The sequence below is a fragment of the Orcinus orca genome, chromosome 6, assembly GCF_937001465.1.
Source record: "Orcinus orca chromosome 6, mOrcOrc1.1, whole genome shotgun sequence".
NCBI lineage: Eukaryota > Metazoa > Chordata > Mammalia > Artiodactyla > Delphinidae > Orcinus > Orcinus orca.
Window position 1 is genome coordinate 51626231 of NC_064564.1, and position 19458 is coordinate 51645688.

At 37.8% G+C, this 19458-nt stretch overlaps 1 protein-coding gene across 2 annotated transcripts in view; it reads left to right on the forward strand.

Annotated features, from left to right (window-relative positions):
* The window catches only part of MLLT3 (MLLT3 super elongation complex subunit), a 264885-nt gene that overhangs the window by 129015 nt on the left and 116412 nt on the right, over positions 1–19458 (forward strand). For both annotated transcript variants that reach the window (XM_004286220.4, XM_004286221.2), the window contains exon 3: positions 11006–11088. In XM_004286220.4, the coding sequence (XP_004286268.1) occupies positions 11006–11088 (83 nt within the window). The remainder of the gene's footprint in view (positions 1–11005; positions 11089–19458) is intronic.

A 19458-nucleotide genomic window follows, 5' to 3' on the forward strand; every position in this document is an offset into this window, starting at 1 on the left:
TTCAGAGGCCATGAGAGGTACCATGCAATTAGCACTGCATTTGGTAATCGGAAGGTATTTTGTAACATTTGACCCCATAAGAAGAGTAGCAGCTGGTTTTCTCTTGCTCCCTGTCTCTGTTTAGCTCAAAGACATACCAGAGGGCTTCCCTGGTGGCGCAGTGGTTGAGAGTCTGCCTGCTGATGCAGGGGACACGGGTTCGTGACCCGATCCGGGAGGATCCCACATGCCGCGGAGCGGCTGGGCCCGTGAGCCATGGCCGCTGAGCCTGTGCGTCTGGAGCCTGTGCTCCGCAACGGGAGAGGACACAACAGTGAGAGGCCCATACTGCAAAAAACAAACAAACAAACAAAAAGACATACCAGAACTGCAAATCTCAGTGAGAAATCAGTGTAGCTCACTTTTATAGTCAGGGCAGACAGAAGACAGTAGATCACTTCTGTGTTCAACAGGAGCAAGCAAAAAATCATACTCTGTGAAAGTAGATTTACTTTAATGATATAGTTAAATTTTTATAGTACTTTTGAGCAGTGGTGTCAGACTTTATTTTAGCAGTGGCTTACTTTTTTTTTCACATAATCTGAAGGGACCCTAATCCTGTATCTAAAACTCAGGATTGGTCCTTAGGCTATTTACAGTTTCATTGTTTGGGGCAAGCACCCTATTGCTTTTGTAAAAGCAATACACACTGCTGGGATGTAGGGTTTTCTGGAACACAGTCTGAAAACCCTTGCTTTAGGAGAGTGGAGAGACAGAATTTTCCTTGCTTTATTTGGGAAGATTGAAAGATTGTCAGACTGAACAGGAACCACATTCTTGTATGCACTGTGTCTAAACAGTTGCCATCATATCAGTATCACCCTCATTCTGTCTTCATTTGGAATATCTAATGGAGCTTAAATCAATTAGGATACTTAGGATAGGCTATCTCTGTGCCAAAATGCCAAACAGAAAAAACGAAGTAGAGTCCACAAGATGTTGAAAAGGAATCTTGTTTTTAGCTCTTTCTCTAAAGTTAGAACAGTTTTGATCCCTTCCCTGGAAGCATTTTTTTTTTTCTCCCCCTACTGAAAAGGGAATAAAGCAAAAATTGAGAAGAGAAAAATTGGATCATTGATCTTTTTTGCATGATTATCTTTTGGTGTTTCTGTGAAGTTAGTTTGAGGTGATCTTTTAGGCTATTGTATTTTTTTTTTCAAATTCAGTAGAAAATGAGTCTTAACTTTAATTGATTATATTTACTTATTTTATAACACATTGCCACTTCTGTCACCCTAATGCAGTTGATAGCTGTCTTGTGTGTAACACCAATTCGTAATCCTCTGCATTGAATACTTAAAGGGTGAGTATTAAAAATTGCATGCTATACAAGAAGAGATGGGTGTACCACATTTAAAAGTGGCTCTTACACATTGTGCACTTATTAAAAGAAAAAACTTAAGCTGAAAAATATCCCTTTAATATGAATGTGTTTGAGGAAATCGTAACCTCTGTATTCTAATATTTTGAGTGTCATCACTTTTGTATCCTTCCTTTCCTTCTTGATCCAGGTAGCTTTTTCCCTTGCAACACTGCTTCCCTCCCCTTGAGTAGGTAGCTTTACAGTTGTGATCTTTCCTTTTCTCAAATTGCACTTAAAATCCACTTCTTTTTTTGGGGTTGACCTTCCTTAGTCCAGATGCTTCCTTCCGTACTGTGTTTAGGAACTCTATTTCAAGGGACATACTTAAAAAAAAAAATCTCTTACTTAAGATTAGGTTATACAATTCCCAATAATTATATCTACCTAAAAAACCTTCATGATGAAGAATCATAACGAAGGTTTTGTAAGTAGATGCAAAGTGTTTTCTTGGGAGTTCGTAGCATTGGGAGAATTTAAGATTTGAGAAATGAGATTGTGAGGTCATAAGAGCCAAACCTATGTGAGTGTTAAATGGTGAATTCAGGATGGGAGAAAATGTTCAGGAAGGAGGAAGTAGCCTTCACTTCAGCTAGAGAGGAAAATCCAGGTAAGGGGCTAAACAGCCCTGGAGGCAGGTATAAAGGCAGGCTTTCTTTAGGTTGTTTACACATCTGTCTCTGTAAGCAACATAAATAGCGCTTTTTTCCTGCCTGGCCAACACATACCCTGCTCTTTTTTTATTTTGAGGTCTCAGCTTAAATGTTACCTTCTCAGGGAGGGTGTATTCATCTAAAGTAAAGAGGAACTCTCCCATTTCCCTCATGTCAGCCTGCTGTATTTTCATTGTAGCACTTAATACTTTCTCGATATTTTCTTGTACGTGTATTCTTTCTTCTCTCCTCCTCACCCTCCCTGCCTCCTAACAGTGGACATAAGGTTAATAAGTGCAGGGGCCATGTCAGCTGTGTTTATCGCTCTATCTCATGTCCCTAGAATAGAACCTGCACTTAGAGGACAGTGTCTTTGGCTAGACTGTCATCTGCTTGAGAGCAAGATTCCACCTTATCTTTGTAGCCCTATGATTATATAGTGCCTGTTAAATTGAATTAATTAGGGTAATATTATTGAGAAGATAGGATAATTTTATAAATGAAGACATTATATTCCCTTTTTCCCTCTAAATAAAAAGCAGTATCAGTCTTAGTGATATGATAGCAGGGCCAAGTGTAAAACCTGGGATAAAACTGGGTAAAACTTTGATGCCAGAGGACTGTCCCAAGGGTTGTTGACTTCTGCTATTCCAGAAATCATGAGGGGATTATTTTAGGAAGTGAGATTCTTCAATGGCTCTTTATATATTTGATTAAATAATGAAAAGCAATATTAGTTTCAGATGTACAATATAGTGATTCAGAACTTTTATAGATTATACTCCATTTAAAGTTATTATAAAACATTGGCTATATTCCCTGTGCTATACAATATCTCCTTATAGCTTCTATGCATACATTTATTTTATACATAGCAGTTTGTACCTCTTAATCCCATACCCTTATCAAGCCCCTTCCCCCTTTTCTCTCCCCACTGGTAACCACAAGTTTGTTCTCTGTATCTGTGAGTCTGTTTCTGTTTTGTTATATTCATTCGTTTTCTTTTTTAGATTCCACGTATAGGTGATAAATATTTGTCTTTCTCTGTCTGACTTATTTCAACAAACATAATACCCTCCAGGTCCATCCATGTTGCTGCAAATGGCAAAGTTTTATTCTTTTTTATGGCTAAGTAGTATTCCAGTGTATATATATGCCACATCTTCTTTATCCATTCATCTGTTGATGGACACTTAGGCTGCTTCCATATCTTGGCTATTGTAAATAATGCTGCTCTGAACATTGGTGTGCATGTATCTTTTCCAATTAGTGGTTTTGTTTTCTTTGGATATATACCTAGGGTTGGAATTGCTGGATCATATGGTAGTTCTATTTTTAGTTTCTTGAGGAACCTGCATACTGTTTTCCACAGTGGCTGCACCAGTTTACATTCCCACCAACAGTTCTGATGACCAATTTTTTGGATGTAGTAGTACACACTGAAACGAAGATGCTCCTGCCAAATATTGGGAGGATCTCAGTTATTTCCCTAGAAGACCATTTTCCATGTAGCTAATGTTGCTTTTCCAGATGGACCTTATGAAGTATGGTATTCTGAAAAATATTTTGCCCAAGGTTTAACTTTAAAAGTGGTGGTCTCGGGCTTCCCTGGTGGCGCAGTGGTTGGGAGTCCACCTGCCAATGCAGGGGACACAGGTGTGTGCCCCGGTCCAGGAAGATCCCACATGCCGCGGAGCGGCTGGGCCCGTGAGCCGTGGCCGCTAAGCCTGCACGTCTGGAGCCTACGCTCCGCAACGGGAGAGGCCACAACAGTGAGAGGCCCACGTACCGCAAAAAAAAGTGGTGGTCTCCTTAAGATAGAAATATTAAGATTTTTCAATTTAATAGTTTTCAATAAAAGAATTAGGTCTGTCTCTAGGTTGAACTTTCTCTGAAGATATAGTTTTACTCTTTCTTATCAGATTAGCCCGGATAGGTATTTCCACTAGGCCAATCATTTGAAGCAGTGCTGTATACTGAGTTATACTGAGGGAACTTGGGACAGGTTGGTTGTTGTGCTATGAATTTTAGTGAAAGATGTAAGCTTGAAGACTTATATTTAATATTTCCTAACAATTTGTAATGTTATGTAGTTTTGGGCACTCCCTGTATTTTGTTGACTTATTTGTTATGTGTTCCTTGAAGAAATGATTATGAAGGTGGTCTTATTTTAATATCATGGTTATATTTTCTCCAGATGAAATGTATTGACTTAACCTCAGCTAGACGGGCCAGTGACGCAACTCCTCCGAAAGCTGAAAACGTGCATACGTATAAAAAAAAAAAAAAAAATCCTCTCTTTTTCCCCACTACCTGGAGAGAGAGCCATGGATATTCTGAGTCTATACATAAAGATTGCAAATTACTAACCAATGAAGTCATTTTTATGTATCATCATTAAGATTTTTCAACATAGCCAATTTGGAGTCTTGAACTCTTATTCCAAATCTAGGAGTTTTGTGTAACATTCAAAATTAATGATTCCTCTTTTATATGTTATGCATTTTTACCCTCCCTGAGTTTGGATGTGAATTTCTGAGTGTGTATGGTACGAGTTCTCTATATAAGTGTAACCTTTATCCATATTATCTGTTTTTTTATTCATCATTTTCAGTGTTTCTTCTTATACTGACTGTTCCACTATGCTGTTACTTTCCTGATGCCCTTGCTCATACTTTCTGTTTGCCACCCAGGCATTTCTTGTCAGCTGCCAGGCTTGCTCCATCTCTTCCTTTGAGGTCATACTAAAGTTACGTTTCATTGATTCTACTCAATTTCATAAAGGGTGGGCTGGGTTCAGGGATGAAAAGAGTCCTGAGATACAACCTTAGCCCTTGGAAAGCACACAGTTAATCTAGGGTGAGGATGGGGCTTGATAGTAGCATATATATTAGGATTTGCTAATAAGATCAGTGAGAAAAAAGGTTGAACCCAGAAGAGGGACAGTGCCATTTTTGTTTTGGAGTATTGACAGAAGGCTCTCCAGAGGAGGTCTGTTTGAGTTGGTCCTTAAATGGTGAATCCTGAGGAGGTAGACATGTGTTTTACATCTGCCTAGTTAGCTAACTATATCTAGTTTGTTTCTTTGTAATTTTATGAAAATTATTTAGAAAGTTATCTTGTGTGGCCACAGTTCTTTATTGTATAGGAAACAATTAGATTTTCACAATTGGCATTTGAATTTTTTAAAAAGTCAACAAGGTGAAAACAACTCAACAATACAATTCAAAAATTGCGCGATGTTATCTTTAATCCTTTTTCAGGGAAATGAGGAAGTGACACAAAGGGGGAAAAGCATTTTTTTGTTATTTGGAAATACCTGTTTTGAAATGGGCTGAATAGAAGCAATGGCAGAATCTGTGTGTGTGGGTGGTGTGTGTGTGGTGTATGTGCGTGCATGCGTGAGCTTATAAAAACAAAAATAAAATCCAACCGTTGATTTTTGTTCTTTTCAAAATGTCAGGAGTGTAAAGACTGGGCCATGTTCGGTGGCAGGGTGATGCCCAGACTGCTAGATGTTAGTCTTTGGATTTCCAGACGCACAGAACAGGGGCAGCAAGATGGCCATGTAGTACCCTGCTTCACTTTTCTTAGGGGCTCTGATGTGGTGGAACTGAAGCAGGAAGAGAAGGAGTCCAAAATGCTGAAGCTGGAAGGGACATTGGGCACAAAGCCATGGTAATAACCAGTCTGTATATATAGAGAGTTTGGTGTGGGAGGGCTCTGCACTGTAAATAAAGTAAAAGCAATAATTACCAATGGGCAACTGGGCCATGTCCTTATCAAAAGTATTCAGATGTGTGTAAAGTCTAGTGTCTAAGCAAACAGACTGGAGAGAGGCTCTGGAGAGGAATCTGCCAGCTATTTTCCTAAGGATTTGGGAAAAAACTGTTGCCTAATGATACTTTCTAAAGCTTATTACTTGATGGTCTTGTGGATCTGGAGGAGTTTGTTCTTTTCTTTCTTTTTCTTGTTTTTTGTTTTTGGTGCTAAAAATGAGATATTTTAATAAATTAAGTTTACTTATTGTATATATAACATTATATAAGCACAAATTCATTTATTCATCTAAGGAGCACTTATTTCTTTGTATCAAGCATAGCTATTTTTCAAGCCTTCTTCTCCTAAAGGATTAATATTAAAAATCTCAGGTAATAAGTAAGGATTTGACTTATTCCAGGCTAACCAAATCATGACTTTTTTTTCCTTTTCATGTGTTTTTCTTCTTTTTGTACATTTTCCACTCAACTTAAAAATTAAATAGATTAATGGTCAATGTATATAGTTAACATCATTCTAAATACTATGTATATGGATTTATATTGTGCCTATTATTTTGAAAAGCTATTTTAGGGGGCGGAAAAAAGCCCAGTTACTCATTATTTATGAAAACTTTGGTCTGTTCCTCTCAGGCCTAAATTTTGGGTGTTGTGTGTGGGTAGATCTGCATGGATTTTTGAAAATGTCTTCTAGTTAGAGCTTTGGGGTACATGAGTAGTAATGTGCAGAAGGAGAGGAAAAGGGAAATGTTAGTTATGGCTCTATAGTGTTAGTTTCAAAATGATGTTGGAGATCTCTGGCCCAATTTGTTAACTCAATTTTTTAAAATTTGGTACTATAGAATTAGAATCAGTCCCACATTAGATACTCAGCTTTCAAGAGACTCCTTCTCTGTGGCAACACTTTCTATCACCTCTACCAATTTTTAAAAGATTATTTTGCTTGTAGTGAGTTTGGAGAAGAATTTGACTGGCTAATATCAAATCATTGCTGCTTGTAGAAAGCAACTTCTTTAGCAATGGTAGATCAGTGAAGAGTGGCATGAATCCTTTTTTTTTTTTTTAATTGAAGTATAGTTGATTCACAGTGTTGTGTTAATTTCTGTTGTACAGCAAAGTGATTCAGTTATACATATACATACATTGTTTTTTATATTCTTTTCCATTATGGTTTATCACAGGATACTGAATATAGTTCCCTGTGCTATACAGTAGGACCTGTTGTTTATCCATCCTATATATACTAGTTTGTATCTGCTAACCACAAACTCAAGAGTGGCATGAATCTTTAAGAAATTCAATTCAACAAGTATTTATTGAGCACCTATTATTTGGTGCTCAAATAATAATGGTGGGGTTGCCGACCTCAAGTCGCTCAGTCTAGTGAGGAGTCTGAGAGGTGAATGAACGTTATCAGGCTGCCTGATAAGTGCAACAAGAGAAGCTTGGAAGAGGAACAGAGAGATGTTCTGAGAGAGCCAACATCTCAGAATTTTGGCTGGATTTTGACAGGAATAAGAGTTCCCAGTGATTTCTACTGAATTAATGTGCATAGTTTAAAGAATGAATATGAATCCTCCCATTTTATTGTCACCTAAAAAAATGTGATGGCTTTGTATAGATGGGTATCCCTTCAGTAACTTATGACATTTGGCCTTTTATTACATAGATCTTAATAGATCCTTAAGGTTAGAAACTCATGTTAATGATTCTGATTATAAAACAGTCGAATAAATAAACTACTTCCCCTAATTTGACCTTTTTTCAGATTAGAACTGTAAATTTGTATTTGCATTGCTACTGCTTTTCTGTCGTGTTTATTGTGAATAAAAAGTTTCTATTGTTTGCTTCTAATTGAGAACTCAGGGTACTCAACAGACATTGTTCATTGTTATTTATGAAAATACTGCATTTAAAAATAATTGAGGTATGAGTTGGTAAACAGTTTCTTATAAAACTAGACTTCTTTGGAATAGTAATACATAACAGATCATTTCCTTTAAAGGGTGGGAAAAAAATTTAAGACCTTCAACTATAAGATGTGCTCACTAACAGCTGTTTTCTATAATAGGAGCATTTTGCATGCAGAATAGAGAAAGTGAACTGTACAAAAGGGTGTAGAGAGGAACAGCTATAACTTCTCTGGCATCTACAGCAGCCCACAGAATAAACTTCCTTCGAATGGCATTGGCATGATTAATCCCAAGCAACCTGGACACTGAAACTGCTGTTCTGAAAAGGGGCTCTGCAGCCTGGAAATGTCACGGATGTAATGCTATCTTTCTAGCTGGGGTGGGGTGCTCATGCATTTAGTGTCACCCTGCTCAGTGTTCAGGGTATTTGAATATTCATGATAGGTTGGCAGGTGGTCAGTGGATGCAGGGCTGAAGCCACTCTGAGTCCTTTTGCTTTTTCATTTTTTATTAGAGAAACTTGTAAGGTCAGGTGAGATGCCTCATTCATCATCATTTACTTCTTCTGATGTCAGTTTGGGGAAATTTTCCTAAGGTGGGCTACAGGAGACTGCCAAGTGTTAAAACCCTGTCTTCAGGATACCCCTTTGTAATCATATTTGTATTCATGGAGTGTCTAACCAATTTTTAAGTATATCATCATCCTCCTCTGCATTAAAAATGCCTCAGACTTGTATTTCCCCACATATATAATCTTCTTGAGTCTTGATAGCCATGCTTACAACGTGTAGATGGTGTTCTCTCTTTTAAAGGGAATGGGGGCTTCCCTGGTGGCACAGTGGTTAAGAATCCACCTGCCAGTGCAGGGTGCCCTGGTCCGGGAAGATCCCACATGCCACGGAGCAAGTAAGCCCGTGCTCCACAACTACTGAGCCTGTGCTCTGGAGCCTGTGAGTCACAACTGTTGAGCCCGTATGCCACGACTACTGAGGCCCACACACCTAGAGCCCGTGCTCTGCAACAAGAGAAACCACCTCAATGAGATGCCCGTGCACCGCAATGATGAGTAGCCCCCGCTCGCAGCAACTGGAGAAAGCCCGCGTGCAGCAATGAAGACCCGACGCAGCCAAAACTAAAAAAATATAGATATATAAAGGGAATAGAACTAGAGCTGTCCAGAGAATCCTTAGTCCAGGGCCGTGGAACTGAGTCTTCTAATCCAAATCCAGGGCTCTGTACTTTTCTCCTTTCTATTTTCATCCAAAAGGTTTACATGACAATTGGGTATTTCCAGGTTAGATTTCCTGCCTTACTTCTGCCACTTCTTTATGTGTTCCAGGACCTATCCTGTGTCTTTTACATACATCACCTTGTTTAGTTCTCACATTGTCCAGGCAAGGCACCTGAGGTTCAGAAAATTGGAGTAACTTTCCAGAGGTAGCCTGGCTAGTTCGAAGTGGATTCCGGATTGACACCCAGGCATGCCTGAGCCCTTGACACTCCTTATGTTCCTGAGTAAATGTTTCTGTCCTTATGAATTGGGAGATTGGGATTGACATATATACACTATTGATACTATGTATAAAATAGATAACTAATGAGAACCTACTCTATAGCCCAGGGAACTCTGCTCAATGCTCTGTGGTGACCTAAATGGGAAGGAAATCCAAAAAAGAGGGGATATATGTGTACGTATAGCTGATTCACTTTGCTGGACAGCAGAGACTAACACAACATTGTAAAGCAATTATACTCCAATAAATATTAATTAAAAAAAGTTTCTGTCCTTGGGGAGTGAAAGGGAATTAGCGACGAGGTTCCTGAATATATGATAATAAGGAAGTCTGTTAAGTGTCAAATCAGTGATTCAGACAGTTCTTTGGAAGGGTAAAAGGAGAAGAGAGGATAGTACTCTGTGGTCTGGAAAGGCTTTGTGAAGAAATTGAGATTTGAACTAGCAGAGGATACTAAGAGTAGCATCAAAGTGTGATGGAAGGAAAGAGGACAGAGCATAGGTGGGAAATACTGGGCATGTTTTGGGGGAATTGATGCAATTGAATGAAGCATAGGAGGATTGGTGGGTGACAAAAGGAGGAAGGGTTTAAAAGGCAGACTGGAGCCCTGCTGAAGTGGACTTGGGCTACCAGGTTATGTGCTATGTGGTATATGGCCTTGATGTTCAACATGTACATTTTTAATTCTTTGTGATACTTACCAGCAGAATGCTGTCTTAACTAGAATAGCTCAGTTGGCTTGCAACTGATTTTTTTTTTTTTTCTTTTTGCTGTACGCGGGCCTCTCACTGTTGCGACCTCTCCCGCTGCAGAGCACAGGCTCCGGACGCGCAGGCTCAGCGGCCATGGCTCACGGGCCCAGCCGCTCTGTGGCATGTGGGATCTTCCCGTACCGGGGCACGAACTCATGTCCCCTGCATCGGCAGGCGGACTCTCAACCACTGCGCCACCAGGGAAGCCCTTGCAACTGATTTTGATTTAATGGAAATTTTAGAGGGGTGAAATCATATTTAGCTTCTTAGGGCATCTCTCATTTCCCAAGAGCTTGCCTAAATAGTCTTGTCTAAATAAGTCTTTCTTCATAAGAATACAAAAGCCTTATTGTTTCTTATGTATTCTTATGATGTGAATAGATTTGAAGTGTTTGAATGTATTGCAGTATTTCAGTAAGTATTCCTTTGGGGGGTAATGGGGGATAATGAGTCTTAATGAACACCAGTAACATTGGGAGACACTGGGTTTGGGATTTCTCTAAGGAAGGAGGGTGGTCCTGCCACCTTTTGGTACAGAAATTAGGATATCTCAGAGAACTGAGGGGTTTGGGGTAGTGTGATGTCCATCAAAGACTAGACATAGATAATATGTTTGTTAGGTAACTTATAGTTGTTTTCAAGCTTTCAGTCACAAGGTGCTGTCCTCAGTTTCCCTAAAGTGTTAGGGCAGGGTGATAATCACTAAAGTCCAGTCATTCATGACCATGGTTGACTGTGATGCACTATCCCCCATCAAGATTTGAATAAATAACTTACATATTTGATTTACATAGGAATATTATTATTGTAGATTCTGAACAAGAAGTAAAGAACAAATCAGAGAGTTAGCTGGGGCTTGGCAAAGGGCTGTGAAAAATTGAGAATGATGTAGGTGGTAGGATAGGATTTTTTTTTTTCGTGTTTTTAAAGGAAAGAAGAATGTGTTTTTGCCTGTTAATCTCATCTCACTCTTTTTCTCTTTTTTAATGTTGCAGTGTGCAAAGATCCACCTTACAAAGTAGAAGAATCTGGGTATGCTGGTTTCATTTTGCCAATTGAGGTTTATTTTAAGAACAAGGTATGTAATCTTTACTCATTAATCTTTCAATAGAAGATCCTTCATTAACCAAATGATGTTTAAAATAGTTTTGATTCATAAGCACTTCTATCACTAGATGATTTGAAAATAAAAGTTAAAATTTGTCTTCTAGGAATTTTGGCTATTGTTGTCCTTAATTAAAGAGGAAGTGGCTAGAGAAAGATAATTTCAGTTCTGTGAAGTCAGATTATATGAAATTCATTAAATGTTTCTTTTAAGAGAAGAGTGATTGCCTTTTGAAAAAGAAGATTAATATATGTTTGTACAATAGAAAAGAGAAATTACAGCTTTCCGGTGAAATGATCCTTTTCTCATTTTCATAATTCTAGAATTAGAGACTTACAAAAAATAATGTCTCCTTTACCTTTATCTGATACACACATGTGACACATATATATACAATTATATCAGCAAGTAGATATTATGGATTCTATTGGATTTTAAAAATTTCAGCAGTGCATATATGGCAAAACACACAGACTGTATAATATTGGACACATTGCTCAATCTCTGTGGAGCTCACTATCATTTATAAAATGGGGATAGGATAAGTGTATCTACCTCATAAGGTGGCTAGGAGGATTAGATTAAATAAAGCTATGCAGGATTTTTAGAATAATGCTTCATATGTAAGTAAGCACTTAGTAAATGCTAGCTATAATTTTTAATCACCCTGTTTCTTCCTTTTATTCCAAGGTAATCATAGTTCCTGAAACCTGCCCCAAAGTGAGAGAATTCACATTTTTCTTTTTAAAGGAACTGAGCAATTAGAATGTCGTGTTTTCCAAGCCAGTGCTCCGTAAAGTCTGGTCCTTGGACCAGAAGCATCAGCATCACCCAAGAGCTGGTTGGAAATGAGATTCTCAGGCTCTATCCCAGATCTACTGAATCAGAATCTCTGGGATGGGGCTTAGGAATCTGCATATTTACTGGCCTTCCAGGTGAAGAAACACCACAAAGTATGAGAACCCCTGATAAGCCACTCTTTAGTGATCAGTATCTTCCACTGGAACAGTGTCCCACTGACTTTTTCTTTTTAATTGAAGTATAGTTGATTTACAGTATTGTGTTCCACTGGCTTTTTCAATGTATAGAAGGCCCAGCCTTCAATTCAGTAAAAATCTCTTTGTGATTAAGAGATAATTAACTTTTAAATAAGCTATAATGAAACTATCTTCAAAAGTTGGAATGTGTAGAAAATAGGGATACATTTTACTTTTCATATTTCCTGTTTTTTTCAAGCCAGTCTCCTCATGTGCCACATTCCTGCCCCACGGCCTTCCTACCACATGATATCCCTGTTAATTATTTTTTCTTTATATTTATATTTTGGGTACGTATTTGGTGGTAACCTATTTCTGTGTAGTTAAATAGCTGAGTGCTTACTTTGTCCGTGGCAGTTTGCTGAGCCCTTTACATATGTTGCTTTGTTTAGTAGGTTTATAAGAACTTTTGAGAGGTTATTATTCCTATTCTACAGGAAGGGAAACTGAGTCATGGAAAGATTACATGGCTTGTCCAAGGCCACACACAGTTGGAAAGTGTTAAAACCAGATTCTTGATCTAGATCTTTCTCTCCACTGGCAATTCTCTTGACTTCTGGGTCTTTGAAGCAGTAACTCTTTGCCAGAATAATGATTACCTTCCTCAGTAGTAAAACTACTGAAATGTTCACGTGTTTTTCATCAAATCAGAATTTGTTGAGATGCATTTATGTCTGTTCATATGATATGCTTTCACATTTGATGTATGGATTTGTTTTTTCTCATGTCAAGATTTCCCTTAAGAAATTAGTTTTTAGCTTTCTTTTTTTATTAAAAAAATTGAGATATAACTTACACACCATAAAATTCATCCTTTAAAAATGTACAGCTCTATGGGTTTTAGTGTATTGTGCAACCATCACCACTATTTTGTTCTAGGACATTTTCATCACCCCATAAAGAAACCTTGTACCTATCAGCAATCACTCCTCATTCCTTACTCTCCCAGCCCCTGGGGTTAATCTATTCCCTTTCTCTGTGTAATATCCTATTCTGGCCAATTCTTATCAATGAAATCATACAATATGTGGCCTTTTGTGTCTGGCTTCTTTCATTTAGTAGGTTTTCAAGGTTTATCCATGTTATAGGATGTACCAGTACTTATTCCTTTTTATAACTGAATGCTATTCCGTTGTATAAATAACGCCACATTTTTGCTTATATTTGTATTCATAATTTGATGGACATTTGACTTGTTTCCATCTTTGCCCTATGAATAATGCTGCTACGAACATTCATATACAAGTTTTTGTGTGGACATATGTTTTCAAGTCTCCTGGTTATACACCTAGATGGAGTTCTTGGGTCGTGTGGTAACTCTGTGTTTAATTTAACTTTTTAAAGAACTGCCAAACTGTTTTCCAAAATGACTGTACTATTTTACTTTCCTACCAGCAATGTATGAAGGTACACTGAAGGCTTCAGTTTGGAAATAATGCTGCAATAAAGTATCTTCTCTCCTACTTTGTTTTTAACTTTTCTGGTCACTTTTACAAGCTCTTATTTCTTCAGAGAAATATATTTTCTGAACTGCTCAATTCCCTCCTTTACAGAAATAACTGGAATCTCCTCATCCGCCAGATTTAAAAAGAAAGTAAATGAAGGATGAAGAGGCTGCAAGTAATGTGTGCACATGTGCGCACACACAAATGCAGTCGTCTTGGTACTTTGGGTAGCAATTCTTATGACTGAAAGACATATTATTTATTCACTCTGTGAGGAATTTTTAGTTTCTTAAAATGTGAAAGAAGAAAGATGCACCTGAGATGGAAAACAGTTATTTCTTTGGGGCCATTGTAAAATAGACATTCAGCTGACCACTGTGTAGTAGATACTCTGTTTAGTGTCCAGATTAGCTGATTTTTATTTTTAGATTTTCTTTAAGATTTGATACATAATAATTATTGCTTTTTTCACAGGTGCACAATGAAACATATTTCAGTGTTTGTAATATGAAAAAGTAGTATACACCTAATTGTAGAGATGTGGATCAATTACTGGTGGGTTAATAATACACAAAATGCTATTTAGCAATTAATGTAGCAAGATGGATAAGTCTCAGAAACAAAAATGATGATTATATATTATATGGTTATGATATCACTTATGTATGGTTTTATAAACCACTGAAGCCAAGAATAAATGAGGTGATGGAGACACATATGTAGTACAAGAGCATGAGTTGAAAGGACAGCACAGGAACTAAAGGGCATGGCTTACTGGGGAAGGAGGGATGGAGAAGCTCATACTTACAAAATTTTATTTCTTTAAAGAAAAATGTAAACTAGCATGGTGAAAGTGTTAACATCTCTTTAAACTCAGTGGAAAATGTATGGGTGTAGTATTTTAAATACTTTTCTTTATGTTCTTAATTTTTTAATTAAAATTATTGCTCTGTCATCTCTTTTTAATTTATCTTCTTAGAGTGTCTTAGAAACCAAATTTTTGCTATCTTCCATTCTGGATCTCCATCCTACTGAAATGATCCATGTGTGAAAATTTAATAGGTCTAGGCTGTTGCTCCAGAATGTTCATTTCATTTCTTCTGAGTGTATATCATTTTATTTATCCCTGGAGTTTACTCAACTCTGTCTTGTAGAAAGAACATCCATTATAATAATGGTTTATGAAAAAGTATTATTTCAAGTTTGCATAGGAGATGAGAGAAAGCAGCAAAAAGACCTCCACCTGATGTTGGAAGGGGCCTGTCACTGCATATTCAGTGTATAATATCACCCTGCCCTTGGTCCCATCTCCATCCTTGTATTTTTCTCGCTTACAATAAGCTTGTCTTCAGTTTTGCTCACTTATTTGAGAGGTCAGAGTCAAGAGGGGTGGTGGAGTGTCAGTGCTTCTTATGAGTTCATGTTTGTTTATTCTCTTATTTTGTGTTTGTATTCAACAAAACAGGCCTATCCATGAGAATCTGTGTGTTTCAGAAACTAAACCAACAGGCCCACTGAAACACAATTGACTGTAGCACTTCAGGTTTGAAAGGATCCTGTGCTTCTCTCTTTCATTCTGTCCTCAGAAAAGTACACGAGTGAATGTCAAGGACTGAAGCAGACTGAGAGGGATAATTTGATATTGCCCAAACCAGGTTTCCACCCTCTAGGAAACGTATCAGCTTTATATGGAGAATAAATACATGCTTCCTTGTTTGAACTTTGAAGAAGAATCTTTTCTATGGAGCATAAATTGACCTTATATTGATGTCAGCCCTCTAAGAAAGATATTCAGTTGGTCAGACCACAAATTTATGGTTACTTTTTACTTTCTATTAAAAAAAAACTTCAAAAGAAAATCACACTCAGGATTCATACAAAGATTGTCACTGTCTGTGGTACTTAGCCTTAGTTTTACTGAAAAGTAACTTTTTTTTTTTTGGTTTTAAACTGGTGTGAACTGTAAAGTGTTGTTACTACCTCACTCCTTTTCTGCTGGTAATTATTATATTCATCAATGTATTTTTCTCTTTAAAAAAGTATACTGGAGTATACTCCTAGTAAAAGTGAATGGAATAAAACTTAGGAGTTACTCCTTTCACTTCATTTAATCATTGTTAACGATTTGGTATAGCCTTTCCAGATTTTCCCCCATGCATTTGCATGGATAAAAAGTATGTCTATATAGAGATTGGCGAGGGCATAATATATCATATTTTAATATTTTTTCTGTGACTTGCCTTTAATTCACTTAGCGATATGCCTTTCCAAGACAGTTTTTAAAAATATCTGCATAGTATTCCATGGTAATGATATACTTACATGCAGATCATCCCTGTTTTTTGCTATTATAAACAATGCTACCGTGAACATTTTATTTTACATCTATATCTGTCTCTATATCTTTGCACATATATTTGAATATTTCTGTGGAAGAGATTCTTAGTAGTAGAATTACTGGGTTAAACATTGCATGCATTTAGTATGTTGATAGATATTGCCAGTGTGTTTTCCCAAAGGCTTTACCAATTTACACTCCCAATTGTAAGGTAGAAAATGGCCCTTCTTATTTTTTAAATTAATTCTAAAGTTGTATTGACTATTTTACAATTTGGAGGAAAGGCAGGTAATTAGTAAAAATGGTTGTGATCATTACATTAATAAAGGAATGCTGTAACAGGGATGTCTAATTCAGATGGGGTTGGGAGGGTTAGGAAGACTTTTCAGAGGAGTTCATGCTTCAGCTAGGTCTTGAATGATGAGTTTGCACTAAACAGGTAAAGGATGGAAGTATGCTGGGAGGGAAGGCATTTTAGACAACGGGGAATACGACATGTGAAAAGCAAAATGAATGAGATAATATGAAGCACTGGGGAACAGCAAGTGCTTCAACATTGTGGAAGGACAAGGTAGAGTAAGAGAACAAAAGCAATGCAGGAAAGGTATTAAAAGACTATAATGGTTATTACCAGGAGGTGGGATTTCATCCTGTAGAAAATGATGAGCCGTTAAAGGCTTTTATATCAATGGGAAGATGTAATCTGATTTTTGTGTTAGAAAGATCACTCTCTTGTCATTGTGATAGGTAGAAAGGGGTAAGTTCAAAAACAGGGAGGCGACCAGATGAAGAGTGATGAAGGTCTAAGCTAAGGCAGTAGTTAATCGTGACTAGAGCAAAGGGCATAGATTTGAGAGTTCCTAAGGAGGAATACTAAACAGAACTCAGAGACCATTTGACTGTGATGAGTCAGGGAGAAGGAAGCGTTAGTGATGACTTTTGTGTATTTTATCCTTGGGAAGCAATTAAGATTTCTGTTTGTCATGATATAGAGTATAGGAGAAAGGACACATGAAGATAACTTCAGTTTAAGATAATGCATGAATTTGCTGTTGCTGCCGGTCACCCCAGTGGAGGTGTGGTTAGACTGGAACACAAGCATATGGCAGTCAAGTGGGAACTGGGCTGGAGGTAGAGAGGGGAGTCATTGTCATGAAGGAGGAACTAACTCCCTGTGAATGGGCGATGCCTCCCTGGGGAATTTTGCAAAAAGGTAAATGCATTTAAGAGTCAATGAAGAGGGGCTTCCCTGGTGGCGCAGTGGTTGAGAGTCTGCCTGCCGATGCAGGGAACACTGGTTCATGCCGGTCAGGGAAGATCCCACATGCCGCAGAGCGGCTGGGCCCATGAGCCATGGCCGCTGAGCCTGCGCGTCTGGAGCCTTTGCTCCGCAACGGGAGAGGCCACAACAGTGAGAGGCCCGCGTACCGAAAAAAAAAAAACCAGTCAATGAAGAAAGAAGGGAAGCTTGTGAAGAAAACTAAGGAGGAATGCCAGTAAGTGTGAGGAAAACCGGAAGAGAATGGCACCCTGATTAAGGAGAGAAGGAGCAAGTTTCGTGCCAGATTAGTAATAGAAGTGAGAGGTAGTGAGTACATGAGTGTAGACTGTGATCTGGGGAAGTTTGGATGAAGAGGTGAAAACCATGAATTTGTAGTAGGTAATGTCTGCATTCTGACAGTTGGAGGTGCTAAGACTTTTCTTTTTTTAACATCTTTATTGGAGTATAATTGCTTTACAGTGGTGTGTTAGTTTCTGCTTTATGACAAAGTGAATCAGCTGTATGTATACGTATGTCCCCATATCTCTTCCCTCTTGCGTCTCTCCCACCCTCCCTATGCCACCCCTCTAGGTGGTCACAAAGCACCGAGCTGATCTCCCTGTGCTATGTGGCTGCTTCCCACTAGCTATCTATTTTACATTTGGTAGTAGATATAAGTCCATGCCACTCTCTTACTTCCTCCCAGCTTACCCTTCCCCCTCCCCGTGTCCTCAAGTCCATTCTCTAGTACGTCTGCGTCTTTATTTCCATCCTGCCCCGAGGTTCTTCATGACCTTTTCTTTTTTTTTTAGATTCCATATATATGTGTTAGCATATGGTATTTGTTTTTCTCCTTCTGACTTACTTCACTCTGTATGACAGACTCTAGGTCCATCCACCTCACTAAAAATAACTCAATTTCATTTCTTTTTATGGCTGAGTAATATTCCATTGTATATATGTGCCACATCTTCTTTATCCATTCATCTTTGTCCATCATGTTGATGGACACCTATGTTGCTTCCATGACCTGGCTGTTGTAAATAGAGCTGCAGTGAACATTGTGGTACATGACTCTTTTTGAATTATGGTTTTCTCAGGGTATATGCCCAGTAGTGGGATTGCTGGGTCATATGGTAGTTCTATTTTTAGTTTTTTAAGGAACCTCCATACTGTTCTCCATAGTGGCTGTATCAATTTACATTTCCACCAGCAGTGCAAGAGGGTTCCCTTTTCTCCACACGCTCGGTGCTAAGACGTTTTAGTCAAAAGAACTGGGTTCAGATCACTTTGTTTCATCAGGTGTTAGTAATATAACAAATTCTTTTATAAAAAAGGAAAAACACTGTTTTATTTGACTATGTAATTTTAGAAAATATTGTGTTTTAAAAAACCATAAACACCTCATACATTGCAGGTGGGATTTTAAAATGGTGCAGCCACTCTGGAAAACAGTAAGGCATTTCCTAAAAATGTTCAACACAGAGTTACCTTATGACCCAGAAATTCCACTCCTAGGTGTATAGCCAAGAGAAATGGAAATGTATGTCCATACAAAAACTTGTACACAAGTGTCCATAGCAGCATTATTCACAATAGCCCAAAATGGAAATAACCCACATTTCTATTTATTGACAAATATATAACCAAAACCTGGTATACCCATATAATAGATTATTATTTGGCCATAAAAAGGAACTGACACATACTACAACATAGATGAACCTCAAAACCATCATGCTGAGTATAAGAAGCCAGTCACAAAAGAGCACATATTGTGTATGTATTTTATGTATGTTCATGTATTTATATGAAATGTCGAGAATAGGCAACTCCATAGAAGCAGAAGTAGATTAGTGATGCCAGGGGGTGTGGGATCTGTTGGACCACTAATGAGTTTGAGATATCTTTCTGGAGTAATGAAAATGTCCTGAAATCAGAATGTGGCGATGGTTTTATAACTCTATGAATGTACTAAAAACCACAAAATATTATACTCTAAATGGGTGAATTTTATGGTATGTGAATTACTTCTCAGTAAAGCTATTATTAAAAAAACATAAATAGCTGTTATCAAAAACACATAAAATGGCAAAGCTAATGACAAATGAAAAAAGTAACATTTCACAGAGATGGTTAATATCTATAATACACAGGGAGTTTTTTTATAAAGTAATAAATTCTAAGTGCTTTAATTTCCTCATCTGCCAAACAGAGCTGACAACTGACCCAAAGGAGAGCTATGAGAAGAAAATGAGATAA